This window comes from Pteropus medius, unplaced genomic scaffold, assembly GCF_902729225.1.
Source record: "Pteropus medius unplaced genomic scaffold, Ma_sr-lr_union100, whole genome shotgun sequence".
Lineage (NCBI taxonomy): Eukaryota > Metazoa > Chordata > Mammalia > Chiroptera > Pteropodidae > Pteropus > Pteropus medius.
Genome location: NW_024344240.1, coordinates 22,146,957 through 22,159,288, shown reverse-complemented (window position 1 = coordinate 22,159,288; position 12,332 = coordinate 22,146,957). Strand labels below are relative to the sequence as shown.

General features: G+C 45.2%; 1 protein-coding gene across 4 annotated transcripts in view; it reads right to left on the bottom strand.

The window, feature by feature from the left end:
- Positions 1-12,332, bottom strand: part of TSPAN11 (tetraspanin 11) — an 80,896-nt gene that overhangs the window by 33,041 nt on the left and 35,523 nt on the right. For all 4 annotated transcript variants that reach the window (XM_039869128.1, XM_039869130.1, XM_039869131.1 and 1 more), the window contains one exon: positions 8,051-8,145. In XM_039869128.1, coding sequence (XP_039725062.1) covers positions 8,051-8,134 — 84 coding nt within the window. In that variant the 5' untranslated portion in view covers positions 8,135-8,145. Of the gene's footprint in view, positions 1-8,050; positions 8,146-12,332 lie in introns of those variants that run through there.

The following is a 12,332-nucleotide window of genomic DNA, read 5'->3' as shown; positions in this document are numbered from 1 at the left end:
CCTTTATAACAAGAGCAGATCTCTTGGGACTTACTGAGCTGGGAGGTGGCTAAAGATCACCTGTTCCTCTTTCAGACCCAGCTCAGAACCTGGAGGAAACGTGCCTTGTGCTGTTGCTGCCCCCACTCCCAGCAAATCATTCTGTCCTTCCTAATAGCTCCATGCCTTATATGGGTTTCTATGGTTACACTCATCACAGCATATTTGTTGTATTTGCTACTGTGTTCTCCCCTTTTAGCCTCTTGATTATATCTCATTCATCTTAGCATTCCCAGCGGAGTGTTACACGTGGTAGATACCCAATAACTCCCAATGGAAGGAGGAAAGAGGGAAGCAAAGAAAGAAGGAAGGAAGGAGGGAAGAACAGGAAAAAGAATCATATCTAATCCCTTTTATATTCTGGATGATGAAACTGAGGCCCAGAGAGAAGTGGCTGTTCCACGATCCCATTACCAGCCAGAGGAAGAGTGAGAACTAGAACTCAGAACGCTTATTTCAGTTTAGTGTCCGTTTTACCAGCCGGGCTGCTGACTCACACAAAGCTCCTTTGCCTATGAAGCAAGCCACCTGACATGTGGGCCACAGCCAGGAGTACCTGAGTATAGGGGGAGCAGTTTATAATTGTCCCCACAAGCTTCATCCTTGACTGATCTCATCCGCAATGGCCCCGTGTAGACCGAATGTGTGTCCTCAAGTATGAGCTGTCTCCCAGCAGATCCTGACAGCACAGAGGCAGCGATACCCCAAATACCACAGAGGTCCTGTGACTTTAGCACCTTAAGAAGAGATCAACAGAAACGCCAACCCCGGAGCCCTTGCCCGTTCTTTCTCAGACAGGCAGAGGCCGTGTTTCATGGGAAGATGATGAAGCAAGTGAGGGGCTTTCTACCCTTGGTAGGTTCTTCCCTACCAGTGTCCCCTTGGGGGTCTTGGAAGGACGCATGGATGCTCTCCACCCCCTTCACTCCCCTGGCCTGTCATGAGTCTTTCAGCACCTCTGCCTCCTGTTTTGGTCCATGTCACACTTATGCAGTCTCAGTTCCTGGAGGCTGAGCCCTACTGGCCCCCAAGGGAAGCACTAATGCCGCAGCCAATGCCCCAGGCAGGACAGAGCTTCAGGAGCAGAGGATCTGATCCAGGCAAGGGAGCCACTGCTTTCCCAGTTCTCCTACAGCCTGGCATAGCTCCTGGGAGGTTGGAGAAGTTTTGATTATTAACATAGCCAAGCAGCTAATTAAAATAATAAATTACAGAACAACATTGCCAGGGTGATGGGAGCTGTAGAGAGCAGTGTAGGAAATGGGAGGAGGAAAAAAAGCATTTCCTAGGTGGCCTCATAGGAAAGCCTGGGTCATATTTTCTTTCTAGGGTCACGAGGAGGCATGAGAATGGTGGCATTTTTGGTTTCTGACCCAGAGCTACATCCAAGGGAGCCCTGCTCAGTGAAATAGTCACAATCGACACTGGGTTAATTGAAATGCAAGGTGGGATTGGGATGGGAGTCAGGGATAGGGTGATGGTGAAGGGCGTGGGCCAGGCCTAGGGTAGGGGTCCATAAGTAGGGTGGAGCTAAGGTACTGGATGTGGGTGTCTGTTGTGACACTGATTAAGTCTTGCTTATATTTTTCATACTCTGCAGGTCTGAACACCGCTATCAGAATATCTTAACCCAAGTTCAACCTTGAACCTTGGGGACACTTTGGATTCCAAGTGAGCATCAGAGCAGTGGGTCGAAGGCTATGATTATGAGTCAGTGGTCTATGGAGATAGGAAGAGCATCGGACTTTGAGTCAAAAATCCAGAATTGACATAGAACATTGCCAATCATTCGGACCTTAGTTTTGTCATCTACAAAATGGGAATAAAGATGATTACGGAGTGATTGTGAGAATCTATTTTTAGTGTAAAATGATTTATAAGCCTCAAATTATGCTATAATGACAGCTGGTGGATTTAAACTTGGTTTAAAGTCTCACCAAGACCACCTGGCTTGGTATATCATCACTGGCACCTGAGTCCTGCCCATGTTGGGGAGGAGGTGACAGCTGCCTGCATCATACTCCTGCTCTGGGATTTTTAAACTTCACATCCCATCAGGGCTGTGAAATAAATGCAGTAGGTTGTAACCCACACGAAAAAAGGAAAAGCAAAACAAACAACACAAAAAAATGAAAAGCAAAACAAATACCACAAAATAGAAGAGAAAATATCAGAGTGCATCACACACAGTAAGGGTAAACATAGTTTTGTGAACAATAATTCATGTAAGCATTTCTTACGCTTCCATGTATTTCTCACATGGGTTATGATCCCTGGTCTTCAGGCCAGTGCTACAGAGAAAGCTGTAGAGATAAGGCATGCTCCTTAGTCTAATCATAATAGCTAAGTACCACATATGTGCCAGAAACTAAATGTTTTTTAAAATATTAATCTTTAATGTTTTTAAAAATATTAATCTTTAATTCTATAGAAGTTAACATTCCTATTAAATGCATGGAAAAAAATGAGGCTCAGTGAGATTATGTGATTTGCCTAATGTTTTAGTTTACTCAGGTTGCCATAATAAAATACCATAGCTGGCTGGCTTAAACAACAGAAATTTATTTCTAATTCTCACAGTTCTGGATAATGGAAGACCCAAGATAAGGTGCTGGCCGATTTGATTTTGTTGAGGACCTTGGTGGCTGTCTGCTCACTGTGTCCTTACACGGCCTTTCCTCTGTGCATGCTTATATAGAGAGTTCTCTCTCTTCCTCTACTTGTAAGGCCACCAATCCATAAAGACCTCACCCTAATGATCACATTTAACTTTAATTACCTCCTAAAGCCTCATCTCCAAATAGCCACATTGGAGGTTAAGATTTGAACATATGAATTCTGAGGAGTCAAAATTCAGTCCATATCACCTAACGGCCATAGGAAATAAATACTGAAGTCTGAACTTGAACCCAAACTGGAGCCCCAGTCCTACCAGCATTCCCTGCTACCTCACTAATCCATAAATGCCCCCCAAAGACACTGTGGGAAAGTGTAGGACTTAGAGCTGGAGGCAACAGAGTCTGGCAGCCAAGCACAAGGGCATTAGGGGTCGGAGAGAGCTGAGATCCGGCTCTGGGACTCTGAGCAAATTGCTTTCACTCTGTAAAAACCGGGGCTCTAATAGAGCTGTTCACAGTTTTGGGGTGCTGGGAGGATTAAGTGGGATGATGCAAGTGGAAGGCCAAGCACAGGGGAAGCCTACAACTATAATCTCCATGAAAGCTGGTAACTTTGTCCACTCATGTATTCTAAGTACCTAGAACAGTGCTTGGCATTTAGTACGTGCTTAATAAACACTGTGGAATGGATTTGTCATTATTAGTGACCAGAATACCAGGTTTGTCAATGGAATCTTTGCTTATCACCACTGTAATACCCTGGGCAAGATTCTGACCTGGATGAGCCTGTTCCCCGTCTGTACAATAAGGATAATAGTGATAGTGACTACTAGGGTTGATGTGAGGGTCACATGAGAGAGTCTGGTCTGAGGAAGGTCTTTGTCTAGCAGTGCCTCCCAAATGCTGGGCATCATAACCACCGCAAGGAAGATGTGGGCTTCCTAGCCTCTCTGTGCTGGATTTTCATAGAGTGTGGCAAGGTGCTATACCATGAAGGAACACTATTCTGGGGGAGAAAGGAAGTTGGAGGGTTCACCCCAATCATATGAGCCAGGGCAACCCGCCTATGCTGCCTAGGCTCGCTGACCGTGTCTATGTGGTGCTGATGGTGGGAGGAGTGGTGAACAGTGGACGGGCACCATTTGAGGGCTCTCTCTGTGGCCCTGCATTACAATTCTATGAGGAAGGAGGAAGGGTGGGAACCACATGGGGCTGTGGCGGTGTCCACCAGTGTAGACACTGACTCTGCTGCTTGTCTTATAAAAGGGGCTCAGTGGGGAGGACCAACAGCTGGACTCCCAAGAAGGGAGGGAACCTTCTCCTATGGGAAGAATGTGGGGTCCTCATTGACAAGGCCCATCCCTGGGGAGTTCTGTTAAGTTCCCAGGGACTTGATGCGCTGCAGAATGTGCGACATTATGCTCTGCTGTGGGAAATATGGGGCAGCAGTGTGCTCACATCTACTTCTGAGGAGTTAACAGCCTGGACTGGAGACCAAGAGTTGGACCTTCAGAAACTGCCCACTCCCTAGAAGGAGGATGAGGCTTGGCTGAATGCGCCCCTGGGAAGCTGGTCTACACCCAGCTAGGCCTCAGGCAGGGAGATCTATATGGGGGAAGCTCCGCTCACTGGTAGCTGCTCTGGTAACATGCTTGCTGCCCATCTGCCTGCATTGCTACCCACCCATCTTTCTTCTCACCACTCCCAAAGGAATGCAAACACCCAACAGACAGACTCCAAGTCCACTCTGGCTGGAAGCGACTCTGAGGGTGGTCACCATGTCTACTGTTTGCTCTATCCTTTGGGGACCCTGGCACAGGCAGGCAGGGCCCATCTACCCATCCACAGATATTTTGGCTGAGCACTTCTGAAGAGGAATTTTCATTCAAAAGGCTAAGCAGCTGTTCTTCTTCTGTAAATATGCTTGCTGCATGGGCCACACTTGAAGTTGACAAAAGACTCATCTTCCCATTTGTTTGATCTCTCTAAGCAACAAATGTAACTGTTTGTACCCCCTAGCAACTCCCTAACGGCAATGTAACTACCTATAACCATAGCAACTCCTCTCACTTTGCAACGGTCTGAGGACAAATTAACCAATCAGCCCCTGCCAGAAAGGGTCTATATAGGGAATGTTGCAACTTCGCTCTGGGCCCAGATCTTCAGAAGCTAGCTCCTCTGGGACTGCTGGAGTAATAAACCTGAGTTCTCCAACTCTCCGAGTGCTGCTTGGTTTCTTGCTGGTCTGATTTTGGATCTTTTGTGCAACACCTCAGAATAGACCTCAGGTTCTTCCAGCTCCCCTCTTCTCATGCCCACATCCTCAATCTCCACCCCACCACTTTCCTCAGAGTGCTCTCACCACAGCCATTAATGAACTGTGTGGCCAAACCCAATAGCCACTTTCGAGGCCTTAAAATGCTTGAAATGTCTGTACTTAACCTTTAACACAGTTGACCACTCCCTGATCTCCAGCTTCTATAACACTGTTTCTGCTGGTTTTCTTCTCACCACTCAGGCTGCTCCTCCTCCAACTCCCCTAGGGTGGATGTACAGCTTCCTGGGGCTTTTCTGGTTTTAGCGCTAAAAGCTCCACAGCTGGGAACTCCCTAAGTTCTGACCTAAGACTCACCTCGCCCAGTTGGGATGCTCCATGTCTCGCTCTTGCTTTTGATCTCTTCTCAGTCTCCATGCTCTCCTGGGGCGGGGGTGCTCACCCATTTCTGTGGTTGTAACACCGACTGGGTAACTCCATCTGAGATCCAGAGCCATGAGCTAACTACCCACTGAGCATCTCTGCTCAGGTGTCTCCTGGCAACTCGAACTTACCTGCCTACGACTGACCTGTCATCTGAATCCAACTGCTCATCATTCTGGTCTCCTGTTGCAATAAAGAGCTCCACCATCAACCCAGAAATTAAATATTCTAAACACCTGTCTCCTCTGAACCCCATCCAATTAACAACTTAATTTTGTCAATTTTATCTAAATCCGTTGAGTCTCTCCAAGTATTTCTGTCCTCACTGTCACTCCCATGGTTCAGGTTACCACTATCTCTTGTCCTAATCAGGACAAAGTCTAAAGGGAATGTCAACAGTGGTTATTCCTGGAATGGTAAGTATTATGGGTTGAATTGTGTCCCCATTAGGACTTTGTTGAAGTCTTAACCCTATGACCCGTGCATGCGACCTTATTTGGAATTAGGATCTTTGTAGATGTAATCAAGTTATGATGAGGCGATTAGGGTGGGCCTAATGAAGAAGAAAGTACTATGTGAAGACAGAGACACAGGAAGAACAGCATGTGATGACAGAGGCTGAGATGGCAATAATGCAGCTGCAAGCCAAGGAAAGTCAACAATTGCCAGACACTACCAGAAGCTCGGAAGAGGCGAAAAAGATTCTACCCAGATTCTCAGAGGGAGCACAGCCCTGTTCACACCTTGATTTTGGACTTCTGGCCTCCAGAGCATGAGAGAATTAAATTCTGTTGTTCAAAGCTACCTGGTTTGTGCTACTTCATTATGGCAGTCCTAGGAACTCAATACAGCGAGATATGGGGAATTTTTATTTTCTTATTTATACTTTTCAATATTTTAGAAATTATCTGTAGTGGATACATAAAACTTTTATGATCAGGAGAAACATTTATTCTTTAAAAATAATCCTCACTCAGCGAGGATCCTAAACACCCCATTAGATTTTTGTCTGAGAATCGAAACTATATACACCCACACACAGTTTACTGATCACAGCAACGTGACCCCATTATTCCACTCTCTTCATCAACACAGCTTCACTATTCTAGGAAACTTGCCCAGAAAGATAAAAGTTGCAAATAAGTTTATGATTTGTTTCAGGAACTTTGCAAAAAACATTTAAACAAACGTTCAACTTTTTAATAGCATCAAATGACTATCTACTTTCAAAGCTCTTCAGAACTCTTTCCTTGCTGTGTCCGCCAGTCCTAAACTACTATATCATGATCCTTCCTGATCTTGAGCACTTTCATCAACCTTAATGAAAGACCCTGGAAATTCAGACATCTCTCATCTCTGTCTTTGCCTTTCTGACATCTTCTAAGATTCTGTCAAGAGGGTGTCCCCTTTTCCCATGATGATCAGGCATCTCAGATCTGGTTCATCAGCAGATTGATTTGGTGGTATTTTCAGGCTTCTATATCTAACATATCTGAAATATTACATTTATTGAATGCCTTTGGTGTGCAGAGACTGAACTAAGCACTTAAGACGTGCCATTTTACAGTATCTGCTAAACCGAAGCATATTGAAAATTTTAAGAATTTATTTGAGCAAAAATCAATTTGAATCAGGCGGTATCCAATCTAGCACATAGAAAGGAGTTCAGAGTTTAAAAAATGAAAAACTCTAATAGGCAGAAGGGAGCCAGAACAAGGAAGTAGTACCAGGCAAAAAAAAAAAAAAAAAAGTGGGTTGGTCATTATAATAGTTACTTTCCTTTAAGGGATGACAGGGGTCTACCAGGCAGATTACCTAACTAGTACGGATCAGGTGATTCCTGGTTGACTGGTTTAAGATTTCATTTCTGGGAGAGCCAAAACTGTAATTAAATCTCAGTTTAGTGACATGAGGCGTAGCATAAGTGACTCCATTTTGAGACTGTAGCTGGAGAAACAGACTCAGCCATTGTAAGTGGCATGCTCAAGGCCACACCATTAGTCACAGGAAAGCCTAGGTCTGGCTGACTGCAAAACCTATACTCTGAGCACTCTGCTTCTCCAAATTTAGAGAGACTGTAACACAAAAGACACATTCCAGTCTGGCTATTTGTGGGGAAACAAATGGTATTCTGCTCCCAAATATTCTGATAATTGCTTCAGGTGGATAGACTCCACTCTTCCTGAAAGATCTTGCCCAGTGGGTTTCTTGAGGGGACCATTGCCATCCATAGGGATCATTCCCATCCCATGCAGAGGCAGCCCTGCCTGCCAGAACTCCAGTTTCTCTGCCTGGGCCTGAGAATGTGAACCATGAAGGGCAAATGGGCTTCTGTAGAAGACAAACAATTATTTGGGGCAGTCACATTTCCCACAAGGCACTGGTGCAACAAGTTAGCAGGGAAGAAAGAGCCGGACCCTTTGTACAGCTGGCTGGAACACAAAGCTCATTGTTATGTTTATACATCTTCTATTCAGATGCCATGTGGTACAGACTGCACGCCAACCTGCAGAATAAATTCTTTTCTTCCCCCTCAGTAGCAAATGTACATATTTGCTTTAAAGTAGGCAGAATTTGTCCATGGGTGGTCTTTGATTTGGAAGAAATCAACCCCAGAATGGTGACTCACAAAAAACAAAGGTGGCTTGACTCATTCAGCGCTGGGGAGGGGTATATGTGTGCAGAATTCACTTACCCAGAAGAAGAAGTTGAAGACAAAGAGTAAATACTTCAGGTAGGCGATCAGCCAGTCATCCTGCTCCACCTTGTAATGGGCCATGGTCGCTGGGCCTGCAAAGAAGATACAAGTGCTGAGCCAGTGGGTCCATGGAGAACCACTTTGTCCTTCCTAGAGCCAGAGTTCCACAGCAAGGTGCCCTTCAAATGGCTTAGTAGCTCATCTGGTCAGGTGGGTCTGAGGCTGTGACTGTGCAACCTGGAGCAAAGAGCGGGAAAACACAAAGGCTACTGACACAAAGGAGGTAAGCTGGGCAGAACTTATAAGACCTTTAGATCTTTTGTTTGTCCTTTTGATACAGGTCTAACCTACAAGTCTTCCTGAAGACTTTGCACTGGCTTTCTTGTGTTGTTTTCTCTTCCTATCTCATCAGGTTTGTAGGACACAAGTTTACTTGCCTCCTCCAGCCCCCTGTGCACCCCCCCACCCCCCGCCAGAGCATACCTGCTTTGCATCAAAATCCTGCACTCTGCATCATTTGAACAGGACCTCTGCATGCATGGGTGAGACATGAGCCCCAAATCATAGCATCTGTGCTAGAAAGGATCTCGATGATCACTCAGTCCACCCTACCTCCCCCTGTACCTCAATTTTCCCAATGAGGAAGCTGTCAGCAGGCCTAGTGGTTTGGCAGAAAGAAATGCAAGAGCGCTGGAGTCCGATTCCCTGGGATCAAACCTGGATGTGTCATAACATGTGTGAGACTTAGGACAAATCCTATTCCTCAGTGTCCTCATCTGTAAATGGTGTTGTTATGAAGATTAAATGGGATCCTAGTCTTTGCCCCAGAACCATGCTCCCTCTTCTTGCCCTAATGCCCACTCATGGACTCTCTGAGAACTGTGACATCAATGAGTGACAAAAGTGGAGGTTTACTGTGTCCAGGAATCCTGTTTGCTTCTCAGTAAGTCTGAATGACAGTCTGTGTGGTTTCCTCCTTGTGCCTCAGGCACCTGTACACATATACTCACATTCACAGAAAAGTGGCTCCTTAAGAAACTGTCCCCCTTTTAGAGACCTCTTTTATTCTATAACTATAAGCAATGAGGGATTGGTTTGGCCTATTTCTATCTCTCCCTCCCTAATTCCACACCTCTAGTGGGGCCCTCCTTGCCAGAGTCCTGCTCCTTCTCCTTGGCTGGTGCCGGGCTGAGCCCAGATTACTTCTTTCTGAGCCACAGCTCTGCCTTTTATTTCAAGCTCATGGGCTCCTGAGACAGGGGAAGAGGAAGAGAGAAAAGAAAGGTGGCTGTTTTATTTGGGATTTCTATTTGCAGACTTTGAAGAATGTAATTTAAGACTTTTAGTCTTCTCGTTAAAAAAAGACGAAACCTATTTTTCTCTGATCTAGTCTGAGATTCAGGGTGGTAGAAAAAACACAAAAGGAGAAAAAAGGAAGCCTGTACAAAACGGTGATGGATGGGCTCAGCCAGGCGACTGGAACGGGGATTATTACACGGTCATTCAGACAGAGATTCTCTGGGCCACTGTGGGCCATTAGGAAACTGATGTTCGTTTGGGGCCCAGCCTCTCCTGTCTTCATTCTCTCCCCTCTTTGCCTGCCCCTCCTCTCCCAATCAGAGCCCACTGGACTCATGCCACAGAATCGTTTACAGGGTCAGGACCCTGTAAAGGAAAACTATTTTTTTTAAAGTTCAGGCATAAGACTGGATTTAACAAAAAGGAAAACACTTCTGATAGTGAAATTCCGGTCATTAGCGGTAGAAAAGATAGAACCTTAGAATGTCAGGGTCAGCGGAAACCTCTGGGCTCACTTTAATTCAACCTTTTGTAGAAGGAATAAGGAAATCAACACGTGTCTGAGTTAAGACATACATTTTCAAATGGCTTCTCTGAAGTCACAGGCTAATTGGTGGTAGCAGTGGCCTATCCCCACTGCCTAGTGCTCTTTCCCCCATCACACCCCCACTGTATGTGGGCCCCTGTGCTGGGGGTGGCAGAGGTCCCAAAAAAGTGTCAGTACCAGCTGGGAGCCAGATGCTTGGATCAGAAAGCTAGCCTTGTCATTTCCTGGCCGTGTGACCTTGGCCAAGTTATTAATCTCTTTGTGCAGCTAACATTTATCGAATACTTATTATGTGTCAGGCACAAGACAGTATATTGTTCCATCTTTCTAATAGCCCTATGAAGTAAGGTTATTCCCATTTGGCAAGATAAGGAAATTGAGACTTGGATAGGTCAAATAACCTTTCCAAAGTCACATAGCAAATAAGTGGCAAGGCCAGACTAGAATGAGGAGCTTCTGACTCTGCTCAAACTCTTACCCACTGTGTAGTGCTCTCAAGACCAGAGCTGCCAGGGGAAAGAGGAAGGGAGACACAAAGGCTGCTGGTTTTGCTAATACTTGTTCCCCACTTCTGCCTTAAGACTAGAATCACTCAATTTTAGTTGGATACTTGGCCACGTGGAGCAGATGAAATTTCTCAGCATCCCTTCTTGGTAAGTGTGGGCAAACAGCATGTAAGCAGAAGTGAAGCTTCTTGGATGTATCGTTTTTTTTTTTTTTTGGTGTATATTTCACATGTATTTGAAAAGAATGTGATTTCTGTCACTGTAGGGTACAGAACTCTCTGTGTGTCAATTAGGTCAAATTTGTTAACTATACTTTTCACAACTCTATTTTTTTACCTTACTGATTTTGTGTTTTGTTTTCTTGTTTATTGAAAAAGGCTTATTACAGACTCCCACTACTACCAGGAATTTGTCTATCCTTCAATTTTGTACACTTGTGAAACTCTTTTATGCAGAGCATACAGATTTGGAATGGTGGTATCACCCTAGTAACTCGATCCCTTTACCATTAATAAATGTCATTCTCTCTCTCTAATAACCAGTAATATCCTTAAAGTGAGGGGGGGGGCATATATCTCTTCACCCTGTCCTTTTTCCCGTTGGTTGGAATACTGAGGTAATGGTGGAGATACAGCAGCCACTTTGAGCCATGAGCTGTAAACCATGAGTTGAGAAGGGCAGAAAAGTTAGTTCAAAGAGCCTGGCTCTCAAATGATTTTGGAGCTGTCATACTATTCTTGGACTGTTCACCTCCAGACTTAGTTTATAAGATGAACAACAAACTTGTAGCTTCTTTAAGGTACATGTTTGAATATTTATTACCCTAAACTAACTTCACCCTGATACAGTAGAGGGAGAAGTGGGTAAAGGTGTTCAAAAGCATGGTATGCAGGGACACTACAGATGGGGCAGTAAGACCACAAGATGACACTAGGCAGTGGCCACCAAGCTCTTTTAACCATATATTCCATCTCTAAAATGTTTTAAGCATATCCCATTTATGTGTATATTTATTTATAAATTGCATTCATGTACTATTGTCAATCTATATAGTAAATATCATCAAAGCTTAATTTTGCTTTGTTTAAAGACAAAAACAATTAGGAATAGGAAGGAATTCTAAGTAGATTGCCTGTCTCCACGTAGGGGCCCACTGGTGCAGAGGATGAATGAAGGAGTGAGAGCTTAAGGTGTACAGTTAAGCAGGGATTGGGTCAAGAGTCGCTAAGCCAGGAACTTGAATTCATGTCTTAAAGGAGATGCAGAACCACAGGAGAAGTGTTCAGAGCGGTATTCCCTTGATGAGACTTGCATTTCAGAAAAAGTCCTCTTGCAGTGGCTGAAAAAGGCTGGGGCTGACCAGCTGCCTGGAGACTCTAGAAAGTTGGTGCTAAAGTCCAAGGAAGAGAGGGTGAGGTCTGAGCCAGCCCAGTGGCAGCAGGGTCAAAGAGCAAGGGACAGACACTGACAGGCAGGCAGTGTTACAATAGGAGGCAGCGGAGGAAAGACCCCAGGGAGGAAGAAGAGGAAGCCATGTAGGAGAGTTACCTGCAAAGAAGGGGAAGAAGGGCATGTGTGCCCCGTGCTGCCCAGAGGTCCCAATCACATGAGGACTAGCAAGGGCTCACCTTGGCCAGAGCAGCATCGGTGGAGGATGACAGTAGGTTAGGAATCCAAGGAAGGGCAGGAAATAACGACCTAGAGGTAAACTTTTTTAAAGGAGAAGGCTAGGGAAGCAATTAGATGAAGGCCTCGGGTAAAGGAGCCTTTCTGCCTTGTAAAGAAGGAAGTCTTTCACATGCTTACTTCCCTGGGAAAGATTCCACAGCCCAATCACCTAGTTCTACTATCTAGTGCCAGGGTTGGGTGGAGAGGACTGAAGGAGGGTGAAACAGAAATGCCTTCCCTTTCCCCCTCTCTAGCTCCT